Source organism: Notolepis coatsorum (assembly GCF_963971535.1).
Source record: "Notolepis coatsorum genome assembly, contig: SUPER_7_unloc_4, whole genome shotgun sequence".
Lineage (NCBI taxonomy): Eukaryota > Metazoa > Chordata > Actinopteri > Aulopiformes > Paralepididae > Notolepis > Notolepis coatsorum.
Genome location: NW_028174877.1, coordinates 14,127 through 28,268, shown reverse-complemented (window position 1 = coordinate 28,268; position 14,142 = coordinate 14,127). Strand labels below are relative to the sequence as shown.

The following is a 14,142-nucleotide window of genomic DNA, read 5'->3' as shown; positions in this document are numbered from 1 at the left end:
GCTGGTGGGAACACTACAAACGAGAAGTCTAGTCCTAGTTGCTGGTGTTTGCAGGCGTTTGCCTGACCGCAGCAGCTTGAACAAATGGGAGCTTCCTCAAACAGCCATCTCTTTCCTGACAATCCCCTCTGTGCACGAACCCTTACATATGGTAATTAAACATTAAAACACCTGCTGTTTATAGTCCAGTGTGGCTTATATATGTACACATCATTACATTTAGCTGCTGCGGCTTATACTCAGATGCGGCTTATAGTGCGAAAATTACGGTATTCGAACGAAGCTTCGAATGTCTATAAAAAAGAAAATTACTTAATAATAAAATAAAAAAATAACTAAATCCTCAATTTGAATAAAGTGATTAATCTGATTAAATTAGTCTTTTTCTTTTATTAAATAAACTTTCTTTAATGAATATAACTCAGTTTCGTCAACATAAATAATCCAATAAGGGCACGGTTGGTATGAAAGTGATGGTGACGTCTTATAGTATAATATTAGTGTAGCCTAATCTTTAACTGCAACTGTGAAGAAAACGCCCATTGGTTTAAACAGATTGAATAGACACAAAAAAAAAAGATTAAAAAAATAAATTATAAAAAATTCGAATGTTGATTTAGAATTCGAATGTCAACATTATGATCGAAGCTTCGAAGCATTCGGTACAGCCCTACAACGCATGCAGTGTTCTATCCAACACATCTAGTGTTCTATCCAACGCCTGCAGAATGTTCTATCCAACGCCTGCTGTGTTCTATCCAACGCCTGCAGTGTTTTATCCAACGCCTGCAGAATGTTCTAGCCTGACACAAATGGGTGTGCTAAGAAAAGATAACCACATAAAAAAAAGAAAAGCCAGTGAAAATTGAGAGAGGAGATACAAACAAGTTTCTAGGGGTCTTAATATACCACAAACTCTGCTGGAAACCCCATATAAAATATTTGTGTTCAAAGTTAGCGAGAAGTATTGGTATACTGGGCAAGACTAGATATATCCTGAATCAGAAAACTCTATATACATTATATTGCACACTCATTGTACCATATCTATCATATTGTGTTGAAATCTGGGGAAATACTTATAAAAGCAACTTACAAAAGATATGCACACCGCAAAAAAGAGCCATACGGATAGTACATCACGGTAGATATTTAGATCACACAAATAGTCTGTTTGTAAGCAGTCAAACATTAAAATTCATGGACTTAATAAAATTCAAATCTGCACAAATTATGTTTCTGGCAATAAAAAACAAATGACCAAGCAACATTCAAAAAATGTTCACGGCTAGAGAGTGTTTATAATTTTAGAGGGACATTAGCTTTAAAGCAACCTACGGTACGTACAACTCTTAAAAGTATGTGCATTGCAGTTTGTGGGGTATCACTCTGGAATGGTCTGGATGCGAATATAAAATTAAGCAAAAATATCAATACATTTAAAGGGGAACTATCTTATAAATGGCCTTTTTCAGTGTTTAGCATTGTTTCCTAGCTATGTGGACTTATATTAATATGATCTATGTCTCTAATTCTCATATTGGCGCATTCTTCCAATTCTCCTCACAATATTCACCCTCACTGAACTGAGTCATCTGAACATGTGCTGATTTGTGATGTCAGAGAGACTCAGCTGCTGAGACTCACACTCTCCACACAGTTCAGAGACTCAGCTGAGACTCTCACTCTCCACACAGTTCAGAGACTCAGGTGCTGAGACTCTCACTCTCCACACAGTTCAGAGAGACTCAGCTGCTGAGACTCTCACTCTCCACACAGTTCAGAGACTCAGCTGAGACTCTCACTCTCCACACAGTTCAGAGACTCAGCTGCTGAGACTCTCACTCTCCACACAGTTCAGAGACTCAGCTGAGACTCTCACTCTCCACACAGTTCAGAGACTCTGCTGAGACTCTCACTCTCCACACAGTTCAGAGACTCAGCTGAGACTCTCACTCTCCACACAGTTCAGAGACTCTGCTGAGACTCTCACTCTCCACACAGTTCAGAGACTCAGCTGCTGAGACTCTCACTCTCCACACAGTTCAGAGACTCAGCTGCTGAGACTCTCACTCTCCACACAGTTCAGAGACTCAGCTGAGACTCTCACTCTCCACACAGTTCAGAGAGACTCGGCTGCTGAGACTCTCACTCTCCACACAGTTCAGAGACTCAGCTGAGACTCTCACTCTCCACACAGTTCAGAGAGACTCAGCTGAGACTCTCACTCTCCACACAGTTCAGAGACTCAGCTGAGACTCTCACTCTCCACACAGTTCAGAGACTCAGCTGCTGAGACTCTCACTCTCCACACAGTTCAGAGAGACTCAGCTGCTGAGACTCTCACTCTCCACACAGTTCAGAGACTCTGCTGAGACTCTCACTCTCCACACAGTTCAGAGAGACTCTGCTGCTGAGACTCTCACTCTCCACACAGTTCAGAGACTCAGCTGAGACTCTCACTCTCCACACAGTTCAGAGACTCAGCTGAGACTCTCACTCTCCACACAGTTCAGAGAGACTCAGCTGAGACTCTCACTCTCCACACAGTTCAAGAGACTCAGCTGAGACTCTCACTCTCCACACAGTTCAGAGAGACTCAGCTGCTGAGACTCTCACTCTCCACACAGTTCAGAGACTCAGCTGAGACTCACACTCTCCACACAGTTCAGAGAGACTCTGCTGAGACTCTCACTCTCCACACAGTTCAGAGACTCAGCTGAGACTCTCACTCTCCACACAGTTCAGAGACTCAGCTGCTGAGACTCTCACTCTCCACACAGTTCAGAGACTCAGCTGCTGAGACTCTCACTCTCCACACAGTTCAAGAGACTCTGCTGAGACTCTCACTCTCCACACAGTTCAGAGACTCAGCTGAGACTCTCACTCTCCACACAGTTCAGAGACTCTGCTGAGACTCTCACTCTCCACACAGTTCAGAGACTCAGCTGAGACTCTCACTCTCCACACAGTTCAGAGAGACTCAGCTGAGACTCTCACTCTCCACACAGTTCAGAGAGACTCAGCTGAGACTCTCACTCTCCACACAGTTCAGAGAGACTCAGCTGAGACTCTCACTCTCCACACAGTTCAGAGACTCAGCTGAGACTCTCACTCTCCACACAGTTCAGAGACTCAGCTGAGACTCTCACTCTCCACACAGTTCAGAGACTCAGCTGAGACTCTCACTCTCCACACAGTTCAGAGACTCAGCTGCTGAGACTCTCACTCTCCACACAGTTCAGAGACTCAGCTGAGACTCTCACTCTCCACACAGTTCAGAGACTCAGCTGCTGAGACTCTCACTCTCCACACAGTTCAGAGACTCAGCTGAGACTCTCACTCTCCACACAGTTCAGAGACTCAGCTGCTGAGACTCTCACTCTCCACACAGTTCAGAGAGACTCTGCTGAGACTCTCACTCTCCACACAGTTCAGAGACTCAGCTGAGACTCTCAGGGCCCTTTCTCACTCACGCTATTCGTTTCTATTTCGTTCCGTTCTGCCCGTACCGAGATCTGATTCGAACTCCCCCCCCCCCCCTCTCCCCCCTCTAGTTTGTGTACACACTTCAGTCTGGGTGCGCTCTGGGTTTTGTTTACGGTTTGCGTTTGAGCTTGTAAGCTTGCCGTAGTCGATGATGTCACGCTCGAAATGTAAACACAGGAAGTCTTAACACGGAGACTGGAGAATGAATGTTGATATAAAGAAACAAATAACTAATAAATATGAAGTTATATTTGAACCTCTGTTGTCAAGCCTTGTCAATACAACCCACTCCCCTTTTCTCACGAATGGAACTCTGTTGTAGAGTCCGCTTTTGATCGTTTTGCAGGGTTAACAATAACGCTAAGCTAACGGCTAACGCTAACGTTACTACATGCAACATACTAGCTCGCATCGATTATATTGAATGTCATTGATCTACTGGTCGACCGAAAATGTAAACGGGAATGTCTTAAAGGGGAACTATTTTACTATTTCTTTCACTATTTGGGCACTTTTACACAATTCCTGTGAGTCTATGGAACACCTCTGTAATATATATATTTTTTTTATTCATTGTTTTGTATTTCTAATCAAGTCCTCAAAAACAGCATTTTTCTACCTCAAGATTTCGAGCTGTTTTGAGCCTGGGCTGCAGGTGCCACCTAAACCACTGTGCACCGTGGGGCCTGAACATTAACATGCAGCAGCTGAGTCTCTCTGACATCACAAATCAGCACATTTTCAAACGACTCAGTTCAGTGAGGGTGAATATTGTGAGAGGAGAATTGGAAGAATGCGCCAATATGAGAATTTTGAGACATAGATCATATTAATATAAGTTCACATAGCTAGGAAACAATGCTAAACACTCAAAAAGGCCATTTATAAGATAGTTCCCCTTTAACACGACTGCGGACTCTGGATGTTGATATAAAATGAACAAATTGCCAATAAATATGAAGTTATATTTGAACCTCTGTTGTCAAGCCGTGTCAATATAACCCACCCCATTTTATCACGAATGGGTGGTGTTGTAGAGTCCGCTTTTGAGCGTTTTGAGCGATCTACTGGTCGACCACGGCCGACTGGTTGGGCACCACTGGTCTAATAGAAATAAATGCATTCGAACAATGTAGACATAGCAATGGCAAACAAAATGTATGACGTTATGTCAGCACCAGGCGCCACGCCCGTGAAAAGGTACAAGCTCGCAAAGCCACACCCCCCGTTCTCCCGGGACCGACCCCGAGACCACCTCTGCCAGCTGGTCCCGTTCAGCGGGGGGTAAAACGATTCAGCCGCGTTTCGCACCCCAAAAGGGGTGAGTGAGAACACTGCCCCCCGTGCTCCGGGACGGTGATTCGATACAAAAGGCTGAGTGTGAAAGCCCCCTCACTCTACACAGTTCCCACCCTGGAGCTCAAAACGGCTTAAGATCTTGAGGTAGAAAAATGCTGTTTTTGAGTAGTTGATTAGAAATACAAAACAATGAATTAAAAAAAAAATATTACAGAGGTAAAAGTGCCCAAAATAGTGAAAGAAATAGTAAAATAGTTCCCCTATAAAGGTAGCTATAAACAAGCACTTATGGACACATATAAGAGAGAGGAGCTTGAGCAGTAATGTGACCCTATTATTTTTTTTCATTTGGATATTTGGATATATAAAAAAAACTGTACTTTTATTTTATTTTTTATTGTTTGTTATATTATTTTTATTTTTATTAAATTATAATGTTAAATATTGTAAGGAAGGGGCAGGGCTTGATAAGTTGTTTTACTTCCCCCTGTTCCTTCTCGAACACTTATTGTATGGAAATAGTCTTTGACTATTTACCTTTTTGTTTTTTAAACTTGTTTTATGTTTCTATGTTCGAGACAAATAAAAATCAAATCAAATCAAAACCTTTTGTAGGAGTAGTGATATAATTGATATATAAATAAATACACAATATCAAACCCATACAGAATTATAAATATATACAATATCTTCTGTTGTGTGGCAGTGAAAGGGTTAACCTTCGGTGTATTGTCGCAGTGAGAGGGTTAACCGGTTTGGTATTGTGATAGTAAAGGGTTAACCTTCTGTAGCGTGGCAGTGAAAGGGTTAACCTGCTGTTGTGTGGCAGTGAAAGGGTTAACATTATGTGTATTGTCGCAGGGAAAGGGTTAACCGTTTGGTAGTGCGGCGGTGAAAGGGTTAATTTGCTCTGATTTGATGTCCTGTATTTTTCTCCCAGACGCCTGTCCCCTCTCCCTGGACCCAAACACAGTGAACAACCGGCTGTCCCTGTCAGAGGAGAACAGGAAGGTGACGATAGGAAACTACCAGCGCTACACTCGCCATCCTGAGAGATTCACTGACTGGAGTCAGGTGTTGTGCAGAGAGGGTCAGTCTGCACGCTGTTACTGGGAAGTAGAGTGGAGCGGCATCTCTGTTGAGACAGCAGTCTGTTACAAAGACATCAAAAGAACAGGTGTTGAGTCAATGTTTGGAAACAATAACAAGTCCTGGTGTTTGATCTGCTCCAGTGATGGACAGTACTGGTTCAGTCACAATAGTGTTCAGACTACACTCTCAGGCCCTCGGTCCTCCAGGATAGGAGTGTACCTGGATCACAAGGCAGGTACTCTGTCCTTCTACAGTGTTGTCTCTGACACCGTGACCCTCCTCCATACAGTTAGAACCACGTTCACTCAGGCCCTCTATCCAGGGATAAGGGTTAACTGTGTTGGAGCAGCGGAATTGATGAAGATATGGTAGAACATGACACCATCGTATCTAATTTCAAATATAATTCATACCCAGTGTCGGCGCCATGGGGGGGGCATTCGCGGGCCATGCCCCCCCAGATGGCGCACTGTGCCCCTCCAAACGTCATGGGCAATTATTATATTTCATACTGTTTAATGTGTGTGTGTGTGTGTGTGTGCGCGAGACGCGAGTGTGTTTGTGACGTGAGAAAGAGAGAGCGAGCGAATTGGAGACGCAATCGCGCACGACACTGTCCTGATATGACGCAGCGCGTGTCCGAGTGTGTGTGTGTGTGTGTGTGTTACCTGGGCTGGAAGCACGCGGGGGCAAAGCAGCCTGCGATTCTCGACCAATAAAAAGTGTTCAGGGGCGGGACTCTGATATCTGAGGGGTGACGACATCGCTGCTCAGTTCACTGTCGCTCGGCAGTAGAATTCTGCAGGGAGTAGGATTTTGCAGAACACCTGTCTGTAGCTCAGGATTGAAACGAACACATTTTAATAACTTTTTCTCGCTCGCTCGCTCGTGTCGCTCTATGTCAGGGAGGGGTGTGCGCACTCATGTTTTGAAATGTGTGTTGGTTGGCGGGAAATTCGTGAAGCCTATATTTTATTTAGGGACTGTATTAGAGATGTTCGTTATTATCGGCCTGTATTGGCATTAAAATGGGGGGGGGGGGGGGATTCTTTTGAATTACTTTTTTTTTCTTTTTAAATGTAACCTTTATTTACCCAGGCGGCCAAGTAAGAACAAATTCTTAAAGGGGAACTATTTTACTATTTCTTTCACTATTTGGGCACTTTTACACAATTCCTGTGAGTCTATGGAACACCTCTGTAATATATATATTTTTTTTATTCATTGTTTTGTATTTCTAATCAAGTCCTCAAAAACAGTATTTTTCTACCTCAAGATCTCGAGCTGTTTTGAGCCTGGGCTCCTAAACCACTGCGCCGGGAAACAATGAGGAAACAATGCTAAACACTCAAAAAGGCCATTTATAAGATAGTTCCCCTTTAAATACAAAAGCAGCCTGACCAGAGAGCAGACGCCTTTTGAGGGAAGGGGGGGGGGGGGGGGGGGCTGCAACAAAGACAAGGTTATGTGTGTACATGCATACAAGTAAATAAAATACAAACTTACAGTAGCAATAGTATACAAGGAAAATTACAATAAATAAGGGAGAGAGAAGGAAAGAGAGAGAGCGAAAAAGAGAAAGTGAGAGTGAGAACCAGATGGAGAGAGAGAAGAAAAGGGGAGAAGCACAGATAATGTTTACATTTAGAATGCCTTGTTGATGCATCCAGTGAAATTAACATGTCAAAATTGGGGGGGGGGACCCTGCATATATAGTTTAGGTTGATATCGGTATCGCCCTGCATATATAGTTTAGGTTGATATCGGTATCGGGCCAGGCAACCCCCTCTAACACTCTTCTCTCTCCTTATTATTATTATTATTATTATTATTATTATTATTATTATTATTATTATTATTATTATTATTATTATTATTATTATTATTATTATTATTATTATTATTATTATTATTATTATTATTATTATTATTATTATTATTATTATTATTATTATTATTATTATTATTATTATTATCATAAAACGGGTGTGAAATATTACTCCATGTTATTTGGCCATATGCTACTTACTACCCTCTAGTGGTGAGCTGTGGTAACTGCAGAGTCTCTGCTCTGGCTTCAGTGTTGGATATCTATTCTTTTTTTTGTTCCTTTTATTGTTGCCTATTTCTGTCATAAAACGGGTATGAAATATGACTCTTCTCTCTCCCTATGGACAATAAACATGATGTTTGACCCATAAACCCAGTGTGTGTTGTGTTGCTTGATTGATTGAAAACTTTATTAACAGATTGCAGAATGGGTACAATACAGTACGGCTCAATACACACAATTGTTAAGGGGATGCAGACCAGAGAAAGACTTTCGCCTTGTTTACATCAGGGTCCCCCCTTTTCAATTCATCATAACATATATGACATACATGACATACAGATAGACAGTACTGCTACATCTATACATTTATGACATACCAGATTTACAAATACAGTACTGTTTGTGATACAAAAAGAGTAAAAAAAAAGAAAAGAGAGTATATACATTTGACGAAGAAACTACATTGGAAGAGGTGGGGGGTGGGGCTGGGTAGGTGGGGGGGGGGACTGTACATTGGAGGTGGTTGGGGGGGTGGGGGTGTAACTGTACATTGGATTATCGATGAAACCTTATTGGTCCCAAGAAGAGGGTCTCGTGTATTATTGGGTTGGGTTAGGACATTTACAGGGGCCAGTTTCGAATTGCAGTCTCCCGTAGGTGCTCTTTTTTTTTATAAACAAAGTTTTTTATTCAAAGATTACATTTACATTCATATCTTGCATACAGATGTCATGTCCTTTGTTGTTTCCTTACTGAATATCCCTCCCTCCCGCCCCACCCAGAAAAATAAAAAAGACAGTACAAAAGTAAATAAATACATACAAAATAAAACAAGACAAATACAAAATGTGACATTAGGATCCACTTTAACAGCAATATGGTACTCTTAAAGGATAAGTATATTTGCTATGGATATAATGAAACATAAGTGCAACTCCAGGTCCGATACACAAGCCAGGACTAAATACGTGAGGTGGGAGATTAAATAAATACACGCCTACTGTCCCCAACAACCCCAATCAACAGGTAAGCCCACTCAGTGAAAACTGTCCCCCCCCCTACATGGCACTCAACATAACTTCAGTCAGGAGGAAACGGATCTATTCTATCTACATATGAGATTAGCGGTTGCCAATGTGTGTAGAATTTATCAGCTGATCCTCGAATTGTAAATTTAATTTTTTCCAGTTTTAGGAATGACATCACATCATTCAGCCATAATCTGGATGATGGGGGAGGTTCTGCTTTCCAATGCAAGAGTATCCTCCTGCGGGCAATCAGTGAGGCAAAGGACACTACATTGTATTGTTTTTTGGTCAAGATCACATCCTCCTCGGGGATCCCAAAGATAGCAATTTGGGGGCAGGGCACTATAGTAATCTCCAGTACCTCCGAGATGGTATCAAAAAAGAACTTCCAGAATGTTATCAGTTTCGAGCAGGACCAGAACATGTGGGTTAGATCCCCTGGTGACTGTGCACATCTGTTACAGTTGTCTGTCACATTGGGATATATTTTAGCCAATCTGGCTTTACTATAATGGACTCTGTGAAGGACCTTAAACTGAATAAGGCCAAGTCTGGCACAGGAGGAAGAGGTATTAACTCCCTCTAGTGCGTCCCCCCACCATTCATCCGAGAAGGCTACCCCTAGTTCAGTGTCCCACCCCGTCCTAATCCTGTTTATGGCTGTGTCTTTTCTAGGTATGGTATCATAGAGATATGAAACATGGCCCCTATCCATACTAGCCGAGTGTCGAAAACGCTCCACACCTGATGGAGGGGGCAACTGTGGAAACGTAGGGGAATGGGTCCTCACAAAATGCCGAATCTGGAAATATCTAAACCGGTCAGAGTGAGGTAAGTTATATGTGTCTGCAAATACACCATCTATGTATAAGTCCCTCTTTCTTCCATCTAGCGAACCCAGAGTCCAGTGTAGCAGGTAAGAAAAGGTGGTTATTACAGATGGGTGCTGACATAGAGAGCTTAGTCCACCCGCATATCTTTCTCATCTGGGCCCATATCTTTAATGTGGAAACAACAATTGGGTTCTTACTATATTTTGTTGGTGATAGTGGCATTTCACCACAAGCTAAAGCTTGAAGGGAAGATGTTGGGCAAGAACTGGCCTCAAGTTGACCCAAGCTGCTGTCCGGTTCACTCGTCCACAAGACAATTTTGTGAAGATTGGCGGCCCAGTAATAGAACATGAAATTTGGTAGGCCCATTCCTCCCTGACTCCTATCCCTTTGCAGCAAGGATAATTTTATTCTTGGTGTTTTGCCCTCCCAGATAAATGAAGAGATCATCTTATCCAGATCAAGAAAAAATGCTTTGGGGAGAAATAAGGGGAGACTTTGGAATAAGTATAAATATCTGGGTAATACATTCATTTTAATGGAATGTACTCTGCCAGCTAAGGACAGGGGTAAGCCATTCCACCTCTGTAAGTCAGCCTTTACCTTTGTTGTTAATGTGGTAAAGTTTTGTTTTCGAAGAGAGCAAAGAGATTGGGAGATGTTAATGCCCAGGTACTTAAAACCAGTATCCGCTATCTGGAAAGATGGAAGGCGATGGGAAATATTCCGGGCGAGATCATTAATTGGGAAGCATTCACTTTTCTGTACGTTTAATTTGTAGCCAGAAAAGCTTCCAAAAACCTTTAGAAGAGACAAAATATTTGGGATACCGGCCATTGGGTCTGATATGTAGAGCAATAGATCGTCTGCATAAAGAGATACTTTATGCTCGCTACCTCCCCTCCTAATGCCAGAGAACAAGGATTCAGCTCTAAGAGCTATGGACAGGGGTTCAATGGCCGCCGCAAAAATCAATGGAGACAGTGGGCACCCTTGGCGTGTCCCACGTGTGAGTGGGAAGGGCTTAGAACTGAAGCCATTAGTTGTGACACATGCCTGGGGGGCGGTGTACAGTAAGCGTATCCACGCCAACATTTCTTCCCCAAATCCAAACTGTTTTAATGTAAAGAACAAATAGTCCCACTCCACTCTATCGAAGGCTTTTTCCGCGTCCAGAGAAACCACTACCTCCGGGACTATTTGAGAGCTTGGTAGTCCAATAATGCTCAACAGTCTACGAATATTTGTAAAGGAATGGCGGTTCTTTATAAAGCCTGTCTGGTCCTCAGATATTACTGTGGGGAGAACAGCCTCTAGTCTACATGCCAACGCTTTAGCTAATATTTTATTGTCCACATTAAGAAGAGACACAGCTCGATAAGAGGAGCAGTTTATGGGGTCTTTATCCTTCTTAAGGAGTAAAGAGATGGAGGCCTGCGTGAGAGTAGGTGGCAGAGTACCCCCCGTAGGTGCTCTTTGAGAGTGGTTTTAAAAGTAGCGGTCAGGTGGCGTAACGGAGATTGCGTTCGTCACCAACGCTGGGAGACACTGGGTTCGCCTGTCCAGCTCCCAGCGTTGCCACCAGCTTGGCTGGCCGTTCACACTAATACAATTGGCTGTATTAGAGGGTGGGGAAGCTGGTGGGTGGGAAGCTGGCGTTGTGGACAGCGACGCCCACAGGTCAGGTCTCGGCGCTTGCTCAGCGGGGCAGGACTTGGTGGAGATAGCGTGCCCTCCCACACGTTACACTTCACCAATGAGAGTCCTCGCTGCCAAGTGAAAAGAGCGTCACTGGCTGTCGGCGCACGCCTCGGAGGAAGGGGAGGGGAGGGGGGGGGGGCCTTGTACCGACTCATAGGAGAACATGCATACAGCGCCACCTAGGAGAGGGGGGGGCCTTGTACCGACTCATAGGAGAACATGCATACAGCGCCACCTAGGGGAGGGGGGGGGCCTTGTACCGACTCATAGGAGAACATGCGTACAGCGCCAGGTGGGGGAGGGGGGGGGGGCTTGTACCGACTCATAGGAGAACATGCATACAGCACCAGGTGGGGGAGGGGGGGGGGGCCTTGTACCGACTCATAGGAGAACATGCATACAGCACCAGGTGGGGGAGGGGGGGGGGGCCTTGTACCGACTCATAGGAGAACATGCATACAGCACCAGGTAGGGGAGGGGGGGGCCTTGTACCGACTCATAGGAGAACATGCATACAGCGCCAGGTAGGGGAGGGGGGGCCTTGTACGACTCATAGGAGAACATGCATACAGCGCCAGGTAGGGGAGGGGGGGGCCTTGTACCGACTCATAGGAGAACATGCATACAGCAGCCAGGTAGGGGGGGGGGGGGGGGGGGCCTTGTACCGACTCATGGGAGAACATGCATACAGCAGCCAGGTAGGGGAGGGGGGGGCCTTGTACCGACTCATAGGAGAAAATGCATACAGCGCCAGGTAGGGGGGGGGGGGCCTTGTACCGACTCATGGGAGAACATGCATACAGCGCCAGGTAGGGGGGGGGGGGGGGGCCTTGTACCGACTCATGGGAGAACATGCATACAGCGCCAGGTAGGGGAGGGGGGGCCTTGTACCGACTCATGGGAGAACATGCATACAGCGCCAGGTAGGGGGGGGGGGGGGGGCCTTGTACCGACTCATGGGAGAACATGCATACAGCGCCAGGTAGGGGAGGGGGGGGCCTTGTACCGACTCATAGGAGAACATGCATACAGCAGCCAGGTAGGGGGGGGGGGGGGAGGGCCTTGTACCGACTCATGGGAGAACATGCATACAGCACCAGGTAGGGGGGGGGGGGGGGGGTGGGGCCTTGTACCGACTCATAGGAGAACATGCATACAGCACCAGGTAGGGGAGGGGGGGGGCCTTGTACCGACTCATGGGAGAACATGCATACAGCGCCAGGTAGGGGAGGGGGGGGGCCTTGTACCGACTCATAGGAGAACATGCATACAGCACCAGGTAGGGGAGGGGGGGGCCTTGTACCGACTCATGGGAGAACATGCATACAGCACCAGGTAGGGGAGGGGGGGGCCTTGTACCGACCCATAGGAGAACATGCATACAGCACCAGGTAGGGGGGGGGGGGGGCCTTGTACCGACTCATAGGAGAACATGCATACAGCAGCCAGGTAGGGGAGGGGGGGGGCCTTGTACCGACTCATGGGAGAACATGCATACAGCGCCAGGTAGGGGAGGGGGGGGGGGGGCCTTGTACCGACTCATAGGAGAACATGCATACAGCGCCAGGTAGGGGAGGGGGGGGCCTTGTACCGACTCATAGGAGAACATGCATACAGCACCAGGTAGGGGAGGGGGGGGGGGGGCCTTGTACCGACTCATAGGAGAACATGCATACAGCGCCAGGTAGGGGAGGGGGGGGCCTTGTACCGACTCATAGGAGAACATGCGTACAGCAGCCATGGTGTCTGCTGAGAGGTCAGAAATCCGAATAATGATATAAAACCTTTTCTGCTACAATTATCCAACAATGGGAATTTAACCAAGAGTCAACTCTTTCAAACAATGGATGTTTATAATGTATGAATGTGTTTCAAATGTATTTAAAATTTTTTTCTTCCTTTTCTTCATTTTTCTCCTGTATTCAGAAACTGGCCTTTAAACAAATCATTTGAACCTCCGTCTTTATGTGATGTCACACGAAAAAGCTCGTTGCAATGCGCGTCCTCGACTCGTGTGGAAAATGCCGCCCGTTCCACTCCCGCCTCACAGTCCATCACATCTCCCAGATAGCAGAACTGCTTCACCTCCTCCAGCACCTCCCTCCCACCACCAGACCACCATCTCCAACCACCTCCTCCTCTTCCCTCTCACACGTGGGGCATCTCAAATCCATCACTCCCCTCAGATTTTCCAAACCTGAACATCTTTGGTGACACCATTTGTCACATTCTGTACACGGCACAGAGTTGACTCCCACTCCTCTTCCACAGACTCCACATGGGTATCTTCCTGACTGAATCCTCTCTCCTTCACTCCCTGTTATCATCACCTTCGTCTTGTCCATATTTATCTTCATTCCCCTCTTCTTCATTCCATTAGTTTGTCCAAGGAAAGCAACAGTTGTGATTGGAGGATCAAGAAGATGGATACAGTACGTCAATTAACCACTTGATGGAAGGGAAAAGGAAAAAAACATGGTCTGGGTGAATACACTTTTCTGAATGGCCGGCAGGTGTGCATTAAAACCGTTTAATGCACATAGTTTGGCTCAAGTTTAATCTAAATTCATCTGCTACCCAACCTGCAACCATACATTCAAGAGCACAGCTGTCCTTGTTTTCAACTACGGCGAAACACAGCTTGATA

General features: G+C 45.3%; 1 protein-coding gene and 1 long non-coding RNA gene across 2 annotated transcripts in view; both read left to right on the top strand.

The window, feature by feature from the left end:
* The window catches only part of LOC311232752 (E3 ubiquitin-protein ligase TRIM47-like), a gene marked incomplete at its 3' end in the record, with an annotated part of 141,395 nt that extends 135,304 nt beyond the window's left edge, over positions 1 to 6,091 (top strand). Inside the window, exons 7-8 of the mRNA XM_084338333.1 lie at positions 5,729 to 5,878; positions 6,087 to 6,091. Of these exons, the coding sequence (XP_084194459.1) occupies positions 5,729 to 5,878; positions 6,087 to 6,091 (155 nt within the window). The remainder of the gene's footprint in view (positions 1 to 5,728; positions 5,879 to 6,086) is intronic.
* A 1,233-nt stretch (positions 6,092 to 7,324) lies between these two features.
* On the top strand, positions 7,325 to 8,082 carry LOC311232757. Its single transcript, XR_014619970.1, has 2 exons — positions 7,325 to 7,601; positions 7,637 to 8,082. It is a non-coding gene; the product is annotated as an uncharacterized lncRNA (long non-coding RNA).
* Positions 8,083 to 14,142: the final 6,060 nt, after the last annotated feature.